This window comes from Scyliorhinus canicula, chromosome 7 (assembly GCF_902713615.1).
Source record: "Scyliorhinus canicula chromosome 7, sScyCan1.1, whole genome shotgun sequence".
Taxonomy (NCBI): domain Eukaryota; kingdom Metazoa; phylum Chordata; class Chondrichthyes; order Carcharhiniformes; family Scyliorhinidae; genus Scyliorhinus; species Scyliorhinus canicula.
This window is the reverse complement of record NC_052152.1, coordinates 36,885,902-36,904,821: the sequence shown is the minus strand read 5'-3', so window position 1 is coordinate 36,904,821 and position 18,920 is coordinate 36,885,902. Positions and strand designations below refer to the sequence as shown.

The following is an 18,920-nucleotide window of genomic DNA, read 5'->3' as shown; positions in this document are numbered from 1 at the left end:
TATAAGCAGTCTTCATAGAACTTGATCCTTTGAACTCTTCTTTAACTACATCATCCTATTACTTCTTTCCTGACTTTAAGGGTCTCCTTAAAATCTGCCTTCCGAACCATGCTTAAGGATCATTTTATGACTCTTTTACTACTGTCCAGTGTCAGTATTTCCTCTGAAATGCCTTAGGGGTTTAATGACAATTGTATGCAAGTGTAACTGAAATCAAATTCTAAACATAAAATATACTTTGTTTGCAATTTTAAATCCACAAGTGTGTTTGCGGGGCACTTTGGTATTAATTGAGTTTTGTTAGCAAGGCAATGGACTCTTTACCTTCCATCTGGCCAGCTTGAGGCTGAGCTGCTGTGTAGGGTTGCTGCTGCTGGGGAGCACCAGGCTGATGAGCTACAGATGAGGAAGAGGCAATACTGTCAGGTGTTCCTGATCGTTCATCTACTGGAGCACTTGGAGGGCCTGAAACACAGGAGATAAATTAATGAGCAAAAATGCATTTATCAGTGGAAAAGGCAGGATTTATATTGCAAATATTCTCTCCAAAAGTCTGTGAAACACAATCCACATCAGAAATACATAAAAGTTACAACTTGGAAACAAGTTATTGAGTCCAACCAGTCTGTGTGGTGTTCGCCCCCTCCCAAGCGAACAAATAGTTCCAATCACAGATTCTTTGTCATATCCCTTCTGCCATTTTCTTTCATCCAACTATCCAATCAGAATTAATTTAAAAGTCACATTAATTTTCTGATGTGAGAAAAATGAGTCCGTGCGATGCATGTGTGGTGAGTGGTGGTGTTTGGTGGTAGAAGTCTCTTTAGAAAAGAGTGGCACAGTGTTGTCCTTCAGCATATTTAGCATTGTAGTAGTAGTGACTATAAGAAAGCTAGATTTCAGTCAATACATTTAATGTTGTTTACATACTTCTTCAGCTGCCATCTCTTATTCATTACATAAATATTTTCCAACCACTGACAGATCTATAATCAACAGTACTTTACTGTGTAACTAAGGCTACACAGTTCCAAATATTTCCCTCAAATTGTGTGGTTTTCTTTGAATGCATTTGATTTATTTAATTATCATTTAAAATATCATGATCTTCTATAATATGTACTGCTGCTGCACAAAGTTCTTATTCAATTTATTTTTATTTATTAAAGGGATGTGGACTAGGATACCATTTATTCCATAGAACCCCAACAGTGCAGGAGGCCATTTGGCCCATCAAGTACCACCGACCCTGTAAAGGATCACCCTACCTAGGCCCACTCCCCTGCCTATCCCCGTAACCCCATAAAACCTGCACATCTTTGAGCACTAAGGGACAATTGAACATGGCCAAGGCACCTAACCTGCACATCTTTGGACTGCGGGAGAAAACTGAAGCACCTGGAGTATAGCCACGCAGACACTGGGAGGATATGCAAACCCCACACAGAGTCACCACAGTATGGAATCAAATCCAGGACCCTGGCACGATGAAGCAGCAGTGGTAACCACTGTGGTACTGTGCTTTTCCCTAATTGCTTGAGGTGGTGGTGAGTTGCCTTCTTGAAATGGTGCAGTTCCTGTGGTGTAGGTAGATAGGCCATTCAGCCTGTTCTGACATTCAATGAGATCATGGCTGATCTGCAACCTAACTCCATATACCTGCCTTTGGCCCATATCCCTTAATATTTTTGCTTAACAAAAATCTATCTATGTCAGATTTTAAATGAATGAATCTAGCTTCAACTGCTGTTTGTGGGAGAAAGTTCCAAACCTCTACCAGCCTTTGAGAAAAGAAGTTCTTTCTGCCATCTTTCCTGAACGATCTAGCTGTAATTTTTAGACTATGCCCCCTAGTTTTAGAATTCTCCAACCAGTGGAAATAGTCTTTATTGACCCAGTGTTTCTTGAATACTTCGATCAGATCACCCCTTAACCGTCTAAATTCTAGCGAAAACAGGTCTAATTTGATTAATCTCTCCAGGTATCATTTTTGTAAACCTACGTTGTACTCCCTCCAAGTCCAAATTATCCTCGAGTTGCACCCACAGTGCTGTAAAGGAGGTTATTTCAGAATTTTGATCCAGCAACAGTGAAGGAACAAAAATATACTACCAAATCAGGATGGTGAGTGGCTTAGAGGAGAACTTACTGGTGGTGGTGTTCCCATGTATCTGCTGCCCTTGTCCTTCTAGATCAGTGATGGGCAACCTAGGCAAGTGAGTGGGCCTCATAAAGGGCCCTCCTTCATCCCAGTGGGCCACAAGGTTGAAATCGGGCATGTTCATTAACCGTGACCCCTAGATTAAGATTAAATACTTTTAATACATGCTAAATATTTCATAATGAGTTATAGAAAATGCTTAATCATTATATATTAATACAACTCTCAGCTTCAAATGGTAAAAACAAAAGAAAGATTTGCATTTTGGCTGCAGAGAGCACACAGCTCTCACAGTCAATGCTGTGTGCAATGAGCATGCACGACGTGCATATCATTTCAGTCATACTAGTAGGAACAAAATCTAAGCAGATGGAAATTAGCAGAATATGGCAACCCTGCGCATGGGCAACAGTCAACAAAATGTCTTGTGGGCTACAGTCAGAACCCAGATGGGCCGCATGTGGCCCCCAGGATGCAGGCTACCCACCACTGATCTGGATAGTAGCAGTCATGGGTCTGGAAGGTGATTTGATTTGAGTTATTTATTGTCACGTGTACCGAGAGACAGTGCACATGAAAACATAGGATATAACTATAAATAACAGTTAGAAAGAGGATCTGTAGGGGAGAGCTCGCAGAAAGTCAGCACACTCCATCGCCATCTTGGGAGGAAACAAAATTCAATTTTAAATCTAGCTGCAGCCTGTTGTTTTCTTTCCCCTCCTTTTTTGATCTTCGGCCTGCATCACTGCCTTTGGCTTCTCCTTTCTCATGTTTCTCCTCCTCTGATCTTCCAGCCACTGCTGGATATCTCCAGGGGTTTTCTCCCCATTCCTGGCTCTCCCGGCCTGGCCTCTAGCTGCTGGTGGAAGCTTGGCCGCCTCTGTGGTACAGGCGGCCTCACTGCCTGTCCCTGGCTGCTATGTCTACCTTCCTTCCATTGTGTCTGGGCCTTATTGTGCCAACCCTACCCCTACCTGGCTAGACTGTCTCCCCACTGGCACCAACAGCAGCAGCCCACCTAAGGTGCTGCCTTAGGAACCTTGGCGAGTTCTGCAGTGCATCCTGTAGATTATATATGTTGCTGCCACTGTTCGGTGGTGGAGGGAGAGAAGGGTCATGGAAGCGGTGCCAATCAAGTGGGTTGCTTTGTCCTGGATTGTGTCGAGCTTCAGTGCTGTTGGAACTGCATTTATCCAGGCAAGTGGAGAGTATCCAATCACATTCCCGACTTGTGTCCTGTAGGCCGTAGACAGACTTTGACGAGTTAGGTGGTGAGTTACCCGCCGTAGAACATAAGAACTAGGAGCAGGAGTAGGCCATCTGGCCCCTCGAGCCTGCTCCGCCATTCAATGTGATCATGGCTGATCTTTTGTGGACTCAGCTCCACTTTCTGGCCCGAACACCATAACCCTTAATCCCTTTATTCTTCAAATGAATTATTCTTCAGATGACTGACCTGCAACCACTACAACCATCTTTCTTTGTGTCAGGTTTGACTTTCCCCAATACCTACAGAATTGAGTTTTGCCAGGACTCCTTGATATCATACTCCATCAACTACTGCCTTGATGTCAAGGGCAGTCACTCTCGTCTCACCTCTGGAATTCAGATCTTTTGCCCGTTTTTGAACCAAGTCTGTAATCAGGTCAGCAGCTGAGTGACCCTGGTGGAACCCAAATAAAGCATCAGGTTATTACTAAGCTGCTTGATAGTGCTGTTCATTACCCCTTCCATCATTCTACTGATGATCGGGAATAGATTGATGGAGCGGTAATTTGCCGTGTTGGATTACTCCTGATTGTGCTGTACAGGGCATACTTGGGCAATTTTCCACATTGCCGAATAGTCAGTGTTGTAGCTGTAATGGAATAGTTTGGCTTGGAGCGTGGCAGGTTTTGAAGCACTGTTCTTCCAACACTATTGCCAGATATTGTCAGGGCCTGTAGCCATTGCAGTATCCAGTGTCTTCTGCCATTTCTTGATGTCACGTGGTGTGAATTGAATTGGCCAAAGATTGGCACCTGTGATGCTGGAGACCCCCCGAGGAGGCCAAGATGGATCATCTACTCGGCACCTCTGACCTAAAATTGTTGTGATTGCTTAAGCCTCATCTTTTGCACTGAAGTGCTGGTCTCCTCCATCATTGAGGATGGGGATACTTGTGCAGCCTCCTCCTCCAAGGAGTTGTTTAATTGTCCAACACCATTCACGATAGGATGTAGCAGGACTGCAGAGCATCTGATCCACTGGATGTGGAATTGCTTACTTCTATTACTTGCTGCTTATGCTGTTTGGTACGCAGGTAAGTCTTGTGTTGTAGCTTCACTAGGTTGACACCTAATTTTTAGGTATGCCTGGTGTTACCTCTGAAATCCTCTCCAGCACTCTTCATTGAACCATGGCTGATCCCGTGACTTGGTGTTAATGGTAGAGTGGGGAATATGCCGGGAAGTTATTGGTTGTGGTCGATTGCAATTCTGCTGGTACTGATGGTCCACAGCGCCTCATGGATGCCACACCTTGAGTGCTAGATCTGTTCGACATGATAGTGAACACAACACAATGGAGGATATCCTTATTGTATATCTGGAACTTTGCCTCCACAAGGATTGCATGGTGGTCACTCCCACCAACATTGCCACGGACAGATGCAACTACAGCAAGCATGTTGATGGGGATGAGCTCATGTATATTTTCCCCTATTGTTGGTTCCTTCACCACCTGCCGCATTCCCATTCTAGCAGTTATGTCCTTTAGGATTCAGCCAGCTAATTTATGGCGTTACCGAGCCACACTTGGTGATGGATATTAAAGTCCCCCACGCAGAGTATATTTTGGCGTCCTTGACACCCTCAATGCTTCTCCCAAGGCGTACTCAGCATGGAGGAGTACTGATTCATCCACTGAGGTGTGGGGAGGGATTTACATGGTAATCAAGAGGTTTCCTTACCCATACTGGATCTGTTGCTATTAAACTTTGTGGAGTCCAGAGGACTTTGAGGACTTCCAAGACAGTTCCGTCTGACTTTACACCACTGTGCCACCACCTCTGCTGGGTCTGCCCTACCTGTGGGACAGGGCATAACACAGGGGTGTAATGTTGCTGCCTGGCACATTGTTCATAGGGTATGATTCTGTGAGTATGACTATGTCAGGTTGTGCTCCCAATTTTGGCACAAGCCCCAAGAAGGATTTTGCAGGGCTGGGTTTGCAGTTGTTGTTTCCGGTGCCTAGGTCAATGCTGGGTGGTCATTCCTGTCTCATTCCTTTTGAATGGCTTTGTCGCAGTTTGATACAACTGACTGGCTTGCTAGGGCATTTCAGAATAAAACACATTTGTATGGGCCTGATGTCACATGTAGGCCACACCAGGTAAATTTCCTTCCCTAAAGGATATTATTGAACCAGATGGGTTTTTACAACAGTCAACAATTATTTCACTGTCATCATTAGACTTTTGATTCTTGATTTTTATTGAATTCAAATTCTACCATCTGCCATTGTGAGATTCAAACCCTATGTCTTCTAGTCCATTGACGCTATCACTGCATCACCACCTCCCCTTTATTATATTTGCAGAATATTTCATGATCTAAACATCCAACTGAACAAATCATGAGAAGTAACAGTCAATATCAATAAAAAGCCATCTAATCATGTGATATAAATCCCTGCAGTCTCCACGAATACTCAACAATAACTTTAGATTAAACGCAGAGATGCAAGCATGCCATCAATTAAATTAAACTCATTGTTATGAAAGGAAAAAGTCATGCTGTGCATCATTCTTTTTCAGGGAATATTTTAATAAGGCTAAATGAAAGGTTGGACTTTAAAAGATTGCGATTGCTATTACGAGGACCTTTCCATGTGATGTGTTACCAGCTGTGCACCATATTCAGTATACTAACAGCATACTACTGGCTTTACAATTCTAGAGCATTGAATTTCTACGGTCTTATTAAACTTATTCTGAGTTATTTGGTCCAAAACAGATGTGTCTAAACAGACTGCATCCCATTCCATATGCCACCGCGGCTCAAATTCAAAACTAACAAATATTACGCCTATTGGACAGAACATCCAAATTATTGCAGACTTTAAATAATGAAGTAAGTAGGTTCATCAACAACTTTGTTTGAACTGCTACTTTTTTGTCCAGATCTATAAATAAAGTTGCTCTAAATGCACCAATAGGGCACTATTCTTTTGAAGGATTCTCCATATTGATACGGTTGAAACAATCTTTGAAACATCAGGCTAGCTTAAATTTCAGGTTCTCTTTTTAAGCATAAAAGTATGCATTTGTTCACAGGCAACACAAACGGATTAGCTTAGCGCCAAAATAAATGAATGCAGGTGAGTAAAATCAAAGTCTTATTTTTAAGTTCAATTCCCATACCAGCCTCCCCGAACAGGTGCCGGAATGTGGCGACTAGGGGCTTTTCACAGTAACTTCACTGAAGCCTACTTGTGACAATGAGCGATTTTCATTTCATTTCATTGTGTACACACATCATAATTTTGTGCTTGCCTAATCAGTTCGGAATTCCAGTTGTTAACAGCATTGCAAATTACTATGGTTAATTTTATGCTGTTTTAGCTCAATTTAAAAGTCTGATGGTGAATCATGGTAAATAAGCAATTCAACAATTTAGTCATGGTACAGAGAGAACAAATTGAGAGACTATTATACATTGGTTAATTGAGATACCCCGCCCCTTGCAGGGGAGCTTGTACTTTGTAAGGAGCACGGGGAAGATAAGCATTCCCACCCCTTGGGTCCCGTGCGCGATATTACAGTGAGCGACTCACCAACTATTCTAGTGATTTAAATTACTACCATTACCCAGGGTAATATAATCAGTAAAACGCACATTAACCATTTTACCCAGTATAAGTTCAATATTTCAGAATATCCATAAAGTATGCCAGTACTGATTTTGAAAGCATGTGGGTTCATTCTAGCAGAACAATGTTTTAGTTAAAATACATTTAGCAAACCTCAATTTCAATCTCAGCTTGCTTCTAGATGTATCAATCTCATATTCATGAGTAAATGCCATGTAAGTCAGTAAATCAAAGCTGCTCTCTCAGTTGTGCTAATCTAAACATTCAAATTCATTTTTAAAAACCCTTCAATGTAGCTGATTCTTTACCAGGTTGGAGCACGGCCATTTCATTGGATTTAAATTCAATCCATGTTGATGGAACAGGTATGACGTAAACAACAAGGAAAGTATTTGCATGTCTCAGTAAACACCTCACCCATTATGATGGGAGGTCTCAGTTCCTGGGCCCTCTTGCTTTAGGGTTCATCCAACAGATCCACCTTTCCAGTTGTGAAGAGAGAGAGAGAGAGAGAGAGAGAAAGAGAGAGAATGGCATCATGGAGCCCTAGTTAAACTAGAGTCAATGGTAATCAGGGGGGAAACTCTCCATTGGTTGGAGTCATATCTGGCACAAAGGAAGATGGTTGCGGTGATACAAAGTGAATCATCTCAGCTCCAGGACATCACTGCAGGAGTTTCTCAGCGTAGTGTCCTTGGCCCAACCACCTTCAGCTGCTTCATCAATACCTCCCTTCCATCATAAAGTCAGAAGTGGGGATATTTGCAGATGACTGCACAATGTTCAGCACCATTCGCAACTCCTCAGATATTGAAGCAGTCCATGTCCAAATGCAGCAAGACCTGGACAATATCCAGGCTTGGGCTGACAAGTGGCAAGTTACATTCACACCATACAAGGGCTGACAAGTGGCAAGTTACATTCACACCATACAAGTGCCAGGCAATGACCATCTCCTACAAGAGAGGATCTAACTGTACATTGTTTCTTCTGTTGTTGTAATAAACCCATCAATACCTCAATAAAATGTTTATTTTTTAAAAAGAGTATCTAACCATCGCCTCTTGACATTCAATGGCATTACCATCACTAAATCCCCCACAGTCAACATCTGGGGGGGGGGGGGGGGGGGGGGGGGGGGGGGGTGTTACCATTGATCAGAAACTGAACTGGATTAGCCATATTAATACTGTGACTACCAGGACAGGTCGAAGGCTAGGAATCCTACAGCGAGTAACTCACCTCCTGATCTCCAAAAGCCTGCCCACTAACATCAAGCCACAATTTAGGAGTGTAATGAAATACTCTCCACTTGCCTGGATGAGTGCAGCTCCAACAACACTCAAGAAGCGCAACACCATCCAGGATAAAGCAGCTCGCTTGATTGCTCCACAAACATTCAAACCCTCCACTACCGACGAACAGTGGCAATCACACGTACCATCTACAAGATACACTGCAGTAACTCGGCTAGGTTCCTTAGACAGCACCTTCCAAACCCATGAGCACTACCATCTAGAAGGACAAGAGCAGCAGATACCTGGAAACACCACTACCTCGAGGCTACCCAGGTCACTCACCGCCCTGACTTGGAATTATATATTGCCGTTCCTTCACTGTTGCTGGGGCAAAATCCTGGAACTCCCTAACAGCACAGTGAATGTACCTACAGCACAGGGACTGCAGCGATTAAAGGCGGCAACCCGCCGCCACTTTCTGAATGGCAATGAGGGATGGGCAATAAAACCTGGCTTAACCAGCAATGCCCACATCCAGTAAATGAATAAAAAAATTAAAAACAGAAGTTCAGGTCCAGGAAGGATTTGAGGGAACAGAAAGCTATAGGTACTAGCTTTGGCTAGACTCAGGAGGGAAATAAAAGATTGTTAGCAATTACTTTGTTTACATCAAGCAAGACAAACCATTGATGTGAGAAAATGCAGTGCGTATTTTATGATACAAGTTACACTGACTGAATTAAGTGAGCCTAATGATCAGTGCTACTCTGAATATCAGGAGCACCCCTTCCCACACTCACACTTGATGCTGAGGACACAACATGACCAGCGTCACTGCCCTAGTATTGTTCTGAAGTAGCAGCACTCGCACAGTCCTTGCAACCCTAATTGTAACAAGGTGGAGCCATTTCCTGAATGGCTTTTCAATTTGTGGTATCTCTTTGACACTTCTCCAATTCAAGATGCCAAACCTATATATTGCAAATTACAGCTTAATTCCCAAATCAAAGTTTAATTTCCTTTTTAAAAACATTTTCCTTGCCTTATTTATTGACTGACATAATGGATTTCCCTTCATTGTTCTAAATGTACCAGTTCTCTTCAACAATTCGCAGCAGATAACTATCCAACCTTGTTCAGAATAGCCATGAGAGTAATCAGCATGGGAAAAAGAGGACAATAAATGAAGGGGATAGAATGTAAGTTGCTGAAGGTTAGAATGGAGCACAGGAAACGCTACTGTACATCTGGACAGCCATAAAAGTAGAAATGAGTTTTCCTCTGGCATCAACCCTCCTCACCGTTTTGAATAAAAAAAATTGTCAGATAAGAATGGAAAAAAAAATTATTTCATCTTGCCACTGTCACAATGCCTTAAATCCACAAAAGGTTGAAATAAATAAAAGAAAATAACAGAAGTCAACACAGAGCTGAAGCATAAAACAGAAAGTGATGGAAACCATCGTTGGGTCAGGCAGCATCTGTGAAGAGAATAGAGGAATTAATGTTTTATGTATTAATCCCAATGTTCTCTCCACAGATGCTGCCTGTGCTGCTGCTTCCGGAATGTAGCCTTATTATTTCTGATTTTCAACATCTGCAATTTTTTTTTTTGCTTTTGTTTATACACAGCTGAAGCTCTGTATCTCGACCAATTAACCTCGGGTCCCTTGAGCCACCACTGCAAATAAAATTTAGGTCAAGAGAAAGTCAGGCAAAATGTTGTTTAAATTTCTTTGCCAACAAGGACTGCAGAAAACTGTCATTGCAAAATGATTATTTTTTTATTTTCCAATCTCCTCCCATCACTCCCTTGTTGCCTCCATCACTGAAGGTGGGCAGAAATAATCTTTTTGACCATTTGTTAGTCTGGATGCCTGTAAACAATATACTCCAAAACTAATGGGCGGATTTCAATGAAATTTGGTACACAGGTAGGGCTATGAACCAAGGAAGAACTGATTGTTTTTAGTGAAGGTGCAGATCCCGATCCCGGAATTATTTTTAAAGGTTCCGTTAGCATTGAGAGATAGGGTAAATTGTCATTTGTTTCCAACAATGCTGTGGATTGTCTCAGCTGCAATGGGGGGATTTATTACAGCTGTCAGAATGTGAGCAGAATTTTCAGAGCAAGTTGTTAGATGTCGATTGACTTGAAGTTCCTTAGTGAGATGGAAGCTCTTTTAATAAAAGGATTTATTTTTTTCAGCCTGTAGTATACAAAGCACCAACCAGGCAGGGAAAAATCTCAAGGAAGGACTGCATAAGTGTAATAACACCGAGTAAACGCAGCGTGGCTCAGCAATGAGCTCAATTGCGTGCCCTCTTCATTTGTTTCACTGAAGTGCAGTTGCATGTCAATGACTCTCCATACCTCTACCTTCAACAACAAATATTCATGCGTAAACATGTACATTTAATATCTGACCAAAGTTAAATCACTTGATGGCAAGGTGAGGAAATGACAAATTTGTATATCACGGTTGATCTTCATTGGTGTGCATATCAAGATATCTCGAAACACTTATTTACAATTTATTAATTATGTTGCACATGTCAATGAAGAGCATGGCAATCATTTCAGCAAAAGCGATACTCATACTAAAGCGATAAAAACGCAGGGTTACCCCTAGTTTTAATTTTATTTATGTTACTACAAACCCAATTTCTCTAGAATCAATTATGTATTTTTGCTTGTGCCCTTTCCCTACAGTGACCATCCCCCATACCATTTTCTCTCGGCCTCAAAAACGGATTTTGTGGCTTAAGTCCCATTTTTCAAAAACATGCATTCCTTGGCTGTGCTAAAACGCTATCGAGGTCAACAACATATTTATTGTGCATAAGTTTTGTACCATATGCACAGGGGGAAATTTCAGAGCCCAAATTTTAACTATATGTAGGAATGCAAAAGCTTGGGTTGAATTGGATAGGAAACCAATCTGACCTCAGAAATGAGGAGCCCAGGAAATTTTAACTCCTAGACCACATTTGCATGCTCGTTGCGCACTGCCCTCTTAATATCATCATACAGCAGCATTTGGTCAGCAGGCAGGCGTACAATGTCAGGCAGTAAGAGATTGCCACTTAGGTCAAAGGAACACATCCCATCACTCAGTTGCATGGAGGAGATTTAAGGAAAGCTTCATGATCAATATAGGGCAGTGGTGCAGTGTGAGCCTAAACATTCCTTGTAGGGTCCAGAGGAGCAGTTATCCTCCTTTTGACATGGCATGGAAACAAGAGAACATTTAAAATGAGTTGACGCTTTGGGCCTCTTCTGGCTGTGTCTCCGCTTGACACGAGGCTGGTCTGTCAAGAAAGCCCAAACAACTTTGCCATCTGACCAATTGTGAAAATAGCTGTTGGGCCTGATGACATGATTGGGAACCCAATCTGCATATTTAGAGAAGAAACCGGTTAAGTTTTTTCCCTGTCTGCTCAGAACATCAGACTAAAATCGACCTAGAAGGGCCCATCAATTTGACCGAATAGTTTTGAAAAGACGATTTCTGCAGAAAATGTTAAAACTCACTATATCAGTTCTGTATATATTCACTACTCTTAAAAATGCATAATACTGTTTTCTTTTCACACTTTATATGTATTGGAAATCAAATTTAATGCCCTGGAATTTAAAAAAAAAAAGTTTTCACAAGGTTATAGCAAAGGTTTTTCTTTTTTTTTTGGCAGCAGACAAATTACTATTCCTATCAAAATTCATCGTTAACAGCAGCATCCTCTCCCAAGCCATGCATCGAGGTGCTAATCACTCAACACCAGCTCTGCTGGACGGGGCATGTGTGTATGCCTAACACCAGACTCCCGAAGCAACTGCTCTACTTGGAACTCATTTGCAGCAGGAATCTTCCAGGAGAACATTGGAAATACTTAATGAATAAGTCAGGGCGAGCTCACAAACCACCAAATAACCCATCAAGCTCCACATGTGGAAGACCCTGCAGATCACACATTGAAGTTAAATCAGCCATCTCAGAACCCATCGAATCAGAGTGGAAGCAAGTCATCCTCGATCACACAAAGAAAATACCAATAGTAAACTGAATTTTCAACTGGGCAAAATATTACAAAATCAACTCTCGGCACAAATCCAGATTGCAAAATGAAATAGCAATGTAATAAATGGATTACTTTTAAATACTAAACGTCAAATAGAAATTTCATATTTGCGGTGGCAGCCATGGAGTGAATGGTCGTACATTTGGCAGCTCCCGTTCGAGGTGGCGTTTTTGGTCCTGTTCAGTTTGCTGGGTGGATGCTTTCGTGAAAAAAGGTGAAGGGGTGACTGAAGAAAGTTAAACTCCACTGGTGGGGCTGGTGGATGGATCCATAGACCAGAGGTAGGTCGAGAAGTCGGGATCAGCTGGAGCATGAGAATCTTCATTCGCCACAGGTGAAGATGGCGGAGGGTAAAGGGCCAGCCCTGCCTGCCCAGAGGTCAACGGAGCAGCTGATATAAGAACATAAGAACTAGGAGCAGGAGTAGGCCATCTGGCCCCTCGAGCCTGCTCCACCTTTCACTGAGATCATGGCTGATCTTTTGTGGACTCAGCTCCACTTTCCAGCCCGAACACCATTACCCTTAATCCCTTTATTCTTCAAAAAACTATCTACCTTTATCTTAAAAACATTTAATGAAGGAGCCTCTACTGCTTCACTGGGCAAGGAATTCCATAGATTCACAACCCTTTGGGTGAAGAAGTTCCTCCTAAACTCAGTCCTAAATCTACTTCCCCTTATTTTGAGGCTATGCCCCCTAGTTCTGCTTTCACCTGCCAGTGGAAACAACCTGCCCACATCTATCCTATCTATTCCCTTCATAATTTTATATGTTTCTATAAGATTCCCCCTCATCCTTCTAAATTCCAATGAGTACAGTCCCAGTCTACTCAACCTCTCCTCGTAATCCAACCCCTTCAGCTCTGGGATTAACCTAGTGAATCTCCTCTGCACACCCTCCAGTGCCAGTATGTCCTTTCTCAAGTAAGGAGACCAAAACTGAACATAATACTCCAGGTGTGGCCTCACTAACACCATATACAATTGCAATATAACCTCCCTAGTCTTAAACTCCATCCCTCTAGCAATGAAGGACAAAATTCCATTTGCCTTCTTAATCACCTGTTGCACCTGTAAACGAACTTTTTGCGACTCATGCACTAGCACACCCAGGTCTCTCTGCACAGCAGCATGGTTTAATATTTTATCATTTAAATAATAATCCCATTTGCTGTTATGCTGATGGACTTCTTAAATGAGAAGTTCAGCCGGCAGAGGAAGGACGCCCAGAAAGACCGAGCCAAGGCGGTGGAACCATTAAAAGCGAGAATTGATCATATCCCACAGAGGTTGGAGTCCAAGGGCCAGGCCATTCGGAAAGTGGAGGAGGCGCTGGTGGAGCACAAGGAGTAGCTTACCTCGTTGTTGGCCAAGATTTGAAAGATGCTGGCTAAAAAGCGGCAAAAGGAGAAGGTGGAGGACCGAGACACTCACTCCTGGAGTCAAAACTTAAGAATCATGGGGATGCCTGAAGGCATCAAGTGTGCGAGCGTTGGCTCATACGTAGCTAAGATGCTGGAGAAGCTGATGGGGGAGGGAGCCTTCGACTGGCCTCTGGAGGTTGACCGGGCACACAGGTTGTTGATAAGGATGCCGCTGGAGAATGAGCAGAGGGCAATGGTGGTGCGGTTCCACCGATTGCTCGATAAGAAGATATTGAAGGGGGCAAGGCAGACAAGGAGGTGCCCCTGGGAAGGCAATGAGCACCGGGTGTACCAGGGCCTGGGTGCAGATCTGGCGAAGAGGAAGCCGCGTTCAATCAGGTGAAGGCTACCCTCTTTAAGAAGGGGGTGAGATTCAGGAGGGAGGTTCCTGATATTAAGAGTTCATATCAATCCGGGTGCATATGGAAAAGGTGAAACAAGCAGAGATGACACGGTTGGTGTGCTCGATTCTGCAGGTGAACAGGAGGTATTGGGTGGCCCCAGAAGCGGGATTGTTGAAGGAGAAGCAGAAGCTCCACATGGAGTTCGGCTTGGTGTCCACGGGAACGGCAGTAGGGCAGTGTATGAGTACAGGGAGCGTACAGAGTAGGAAGCTGGCCAACCAACTCAGGAAACAGAAGAAGAATAAGGCTGAATTTTCACACCACAATCAGGCAGGATTAACCCCATGGCCATACTATCATTACCACCAGGATGAACGCAATAAGTAGGAGAGAAAAAAAAGCCAACAACGGAATGGAAATCAGATGTATCGCCCGCATTCGAAGCGCACACTTGAAGACCTGCATTCCACCATGCTTCCTCCAGTAATGGCACCACTCAATTCTGCCACGATTAAGACATGGATGATGAGAAAGAATGACAGATAATGAACATATGGAACATCTACCATGACTAAACTGACAAGAGTCCCTTAACAGTCAAGGAGAAGAACATGATATTCCATAGTGCTCAAATATTAGCATCTCCCTTAAACAGAATGAGAGACTATAAATTTAGACAAACAACACAATGATAGGGAAAAAGTCTGGATTAAAGATTTGCTTTTGCCCGAGTTGTAGACCACCAGTCAAATCCTTGTCCCTTATTGTCTTGATGAAGGCCAAGGCAGCAGTCAGATTATCAAAAGACTTTGCTGAGTCATTGGATGTAATGTTCAGGGTTGCAGGGCATTATTCACTCCAGCCACCTTGAGTTTGAACTTCATTGATGCCTCAAAACTTTACCTGCATCGCTGCCGCAAAGTCCGGGAAGGAAAAATCCTCGCGCCCTCGTGGAGCCCGGTCCCACCATGCCTTACCATCACGCCTTACTGTCTCCAGGACCTTCTGCCGATCTAAAAAATTGTGGAAGCAAATGATTATAGGCCTGGGGTGAAGATTGTCCCTTGGCCTCAACGGACAATTTTAAACGCCTAGCCTTCATATTCAGCTTAAGAAAACTTGGGAGCCAGTTTTCAAAGAACTTAATAGGAGCCTTGTCATCCACTTCCTCAGGCAGACCAACAACAGATACTCTTTTTCCAACCACGGTTCTCCAAATCTTCCAGGACTTCTGAGATACCATGTGGCTGGTTTTCCATGGATTAGATTTGAACCCCTGCCGAGGAAGCAATATGTCTGATGTTCAGGATTCTTGCCTCTGTATCATCAAGCCTTTTAATAGTATTCTGCAACTTGGCTACATGAACACACAAGTTCAGAGTCAGCACACCAAGCCTCTGATAAATTACACAGTAATGTCGGCAGTCATCATTTTCACCGCCGCCGAAAGTGTTGGGCTGAGACCGCTCTGGGGATCAGGCCGCCATGTTGAAAGGCCACCTCCAACCCCGCTGAATCCGCCTGTGCCGCTTCAACGCCAGATGTCTTAACATTTTTCGGCATATTTTCTGCCAATACTCAACCAGGAGTCTTCCAGGGACATGATATATATTCCTAATTCAAGAATTAGGCAGCTGTGTTCCAGGTAATAAAAATATATGGTGGATTGTAAGCAAGTAGCTCCAGAGCCCGTGGACACAGGACTACTCCTGCATCATGTGGTCAAATGGGAATTTTAAGAGGAAACAAGGAGTGGAATACGCTAAGGTGATCAAAAGTGAAAGTGCCAGAGGGATAACCCATATTGCCAATATCCCATCTGTTACCGTATTTTCTAATTCGAGGCACTTAGTTGAATATATATCTCAAAAGCCTCATGCGTACATCCCGACGGTATTAAACAGCTCCGACTCTATCATAAGTAAAACTATTTCTCTCCCACAGATTCTGTCAGACTTGTGAATACTCCCAGAATTTTCTGTTTTTATTTCAGATTTCTAGCATTTGTAGTATTTTGCTATGTTGAATTCTATCATGTTGTACTGTCCTCAGTTTATATTTAAAGCTCAAATATTCAAAGTCACAAATTAAACTTTCGTGAAAATCAATTAGAACACATAATGGAACAAGTGCTGGCAAAATGGCATCAAGAATTCCCCAAATAAACTTTTTAAAATGTTCAGCGTTCTCAGATGCGACTTAAAAGGCAAGAACTTGGAAAAATACTTTTAGATCATTTGCTAGTACATGGCAGTGAGACCCTTTTCACGAGTCGCACACTGAAGGGGAGGCTGCTGGATTTTGTCTTACACACAGCTGTCATAGCAACCTTAGAAAAATATACACAACTATATTCAAATAATTCTGGTCAGCTGTGTGATTCAATGAATCAGATTCTCCCACAGATCATTTTCCATGGCAAACAAGTACAACGAGGTTCCAGATTGTACTAAGCTAAACCTCTGCCTGGTCCGACTCCAGGGCCAGCCGCAGGTCCGTCTCCAACAGTTCTTAGTGCTTAGCTAGCAAATCCAAAAACAATGATACAAGGGCAAAGAAGAAACAAGGGTGCGAATAAGTAACTCCAACTGCAGCATGTTTCCCGGAGGAGAATTTGAGGCCACAAGATCAACTAGCCATTTAAATACTAAAACATGAGTTTTATTGCAACAGAAATAAAAATTCCAGCAGCATAAATTCGAGGACCATGCGTACTTCGCCAGCATAATCTCTCCATATGTTCAGTCAATAAAAATGTTCACAGTTCGTGATTCTTACCATGACAAGATGCTTTGGATTGTTTATTTGATCTCTGCATGGTAACTAAACATATGAACAAAGAGACGGTTCCAATTACTTAGAGAATATATTTTGCTGGGGGACATGGACGCGCAAATGATTCTCAGAGTGGCCGCCCCCAAATAATACGAAGTGATAATCAGGTACAGGGCAAATTTTATTTTTTAAAACATGATGGATAAACAGGTGTTTGTAGAAAGATACAGATTTTAAATATCCAATTTTCTCTAAAAGCTAAGTTTGAACATTATTTTACAGTGTAGTTTTAATCATTTTCTTTAGCTGGTCATGTGTATCAGCGAAACTGGAAGTATGAAATTTTAAGGAAAGATTTTTTTTTAAATTACTCACGCAAATCTAATTCAGTACACCTACCCGAAACCTGGTCTTCAGTCAGACCAAATGATGACATTACATTCTTGTTGATTTCATCTTGATTTTTTAAAGGATCAAAGGCAGACATGCTGGCCGCACTAACAGGAACTGGCTGCTTAATTGTGGAATCCGGTGCCAAAGGCTTTCCATCTCTTCCCTCAATTGCATCTGTAACAAAGCACAAAACTGAAAGAATGTCTTGGCCACTTCGAGAGTCACTTAATTGCAGCAGGGCCACAGCCAGTTTTTCCAACAGTCTATTTAAAAATGTGCAACTTTGGGTAAAACTAAGAAAAAATAAAAGGGGTTGGTGGGAGAGGAAAAAGGGAGGCATGGACAGGCACTTGAAAATAAAATACCATGGTCACGATGTTACACATGTACCATTAACCTTCCATTAGTACTTTATATATTGCTGGACACTGGGTCCCAACTTTAAACTGAGTTTTCAGGCTTTTCTGATACGGTTAAAATTAAATCTTTATCAGGTTTGAAATTTTATTACATGTAACATTGGAAATCCTCACCCATGAACTGTTAAACTGGATAACAAAACTAGAGAAAAGACTGCAAAACATTCACTACACAATGACAAAAATCATTAGCCAATGGTCTCAAAAGTCACACTGTCAAATCAAAAATCTGTGGGCAGTTGTGCCAAATCCAGCCTTCCATCATCCTGAGGAAACCATTTTACTGAGCCACCTGGGAGTTCTGCAAAAAATTTAAGTAACAAAACTTTGTGGGTCCAAACATCTTGAAAATCACAGATGTCCACATTGGTCCCACTGGTACAGAGGGCAGGGAGGGAACTGATGCCATGCCAATGTGAGTGATTTTAATAGTATTCTCTTGCAATCATAGTCTAATACATCTGGTTTAGCTCAGTGGGCTAGACAGCTGGTTTGTGATGCAGAACAAAGCGCGGGTTCAATTCCCGCACCAGCTTATCCGGACAGGCGCCGGAATGTGGCGACTCGGGGCTTTTCACAGTAACTTCATACTTGTGACAATAAAAGGTTATTATTATCTGAACTAAAATGCAAGCAATCAAAATAAACTCTATCTTTCTTCAGAAAGTGGACACCAATAACATGGGCAGTTGAGCCAACTTCTAGACTGCACCAACTGCCAATCCTGGACAACATCCAGCATCCCCTCGACTTATTCCTCAAGAGAATTGGCATTTGTGCTTATCTTTTAGTCGGAGTATGCGAGCAGGGGTGTGGAGACTGAGCCTGTGTTTGCAATACGCCCAACGTTACCCATTATATCTAGCCTCGAGATCAACAAATTGTAAAGTGCTGTAGGTATTTAGTGGTTTGCTTAATATGATCCACATGAAACAAGGCGACCTTGATAAATGCCAATCTGGCACCAGTATTATACAAGGCGAGTATCCTTTATCTGTAAATAATAAATCTGCACTTTTTTTTAAAAACCTCACCTGACTCGAACCGACACAACCCTGAGCTGACATAAATCTTGTCAACCACACCAGTGGAGGAAGTCTAGTGCAGGAAGTCTTGTTGTTTGCCTGCACTCAACACAAATGCCGCCAACATGCTGAACCACCCACAAGTACATCAGATGTTCTGGAAGGATTTACAGCTAATAATTAATCTACTTGGCCACGTTATGAACG

At 42.5% G+C, this 18,920-nt stretch overlaps 1 protein-coding gene across 6 annotated transcripts in view; it reads right to left on the bottom strand.

The window, feature by feature from the left end:
- tfg (trafficking from ER to golgi regulator) overlaps window positions 1-18,920 on the bottom strand; it is a 146,324-nt gene that overhangs the window by 65,021 nt on the left and 62,383 nt on the right. For 2 of the 6 annotated variants that reach the window (XM_038801789.1, XM_038801791.1), the window contains exons 5-7: window positions 17,276-17,443; window positions 5,115-5,231; window positions 325-465 (exon numbers count right to left, since the gene is read on the bottom strand). In XM_038801789.1, the coding sequence (XP_038657717.1) occupies window positions 325-465; window positions 5,115-5,231; window positions 17,276-17,443 (426 nt within the window). The remainder of the gene's footprint in view (window positions 1-324; window positions 466-5,114; window positions 5,232-17,275; window positions 17,444-18,920) is intronic. The other 4 variants (XM_038801792.1, XM_038801793.1, XM_038801794.1 and 1 more) reach the window with 2 other exon arrangements.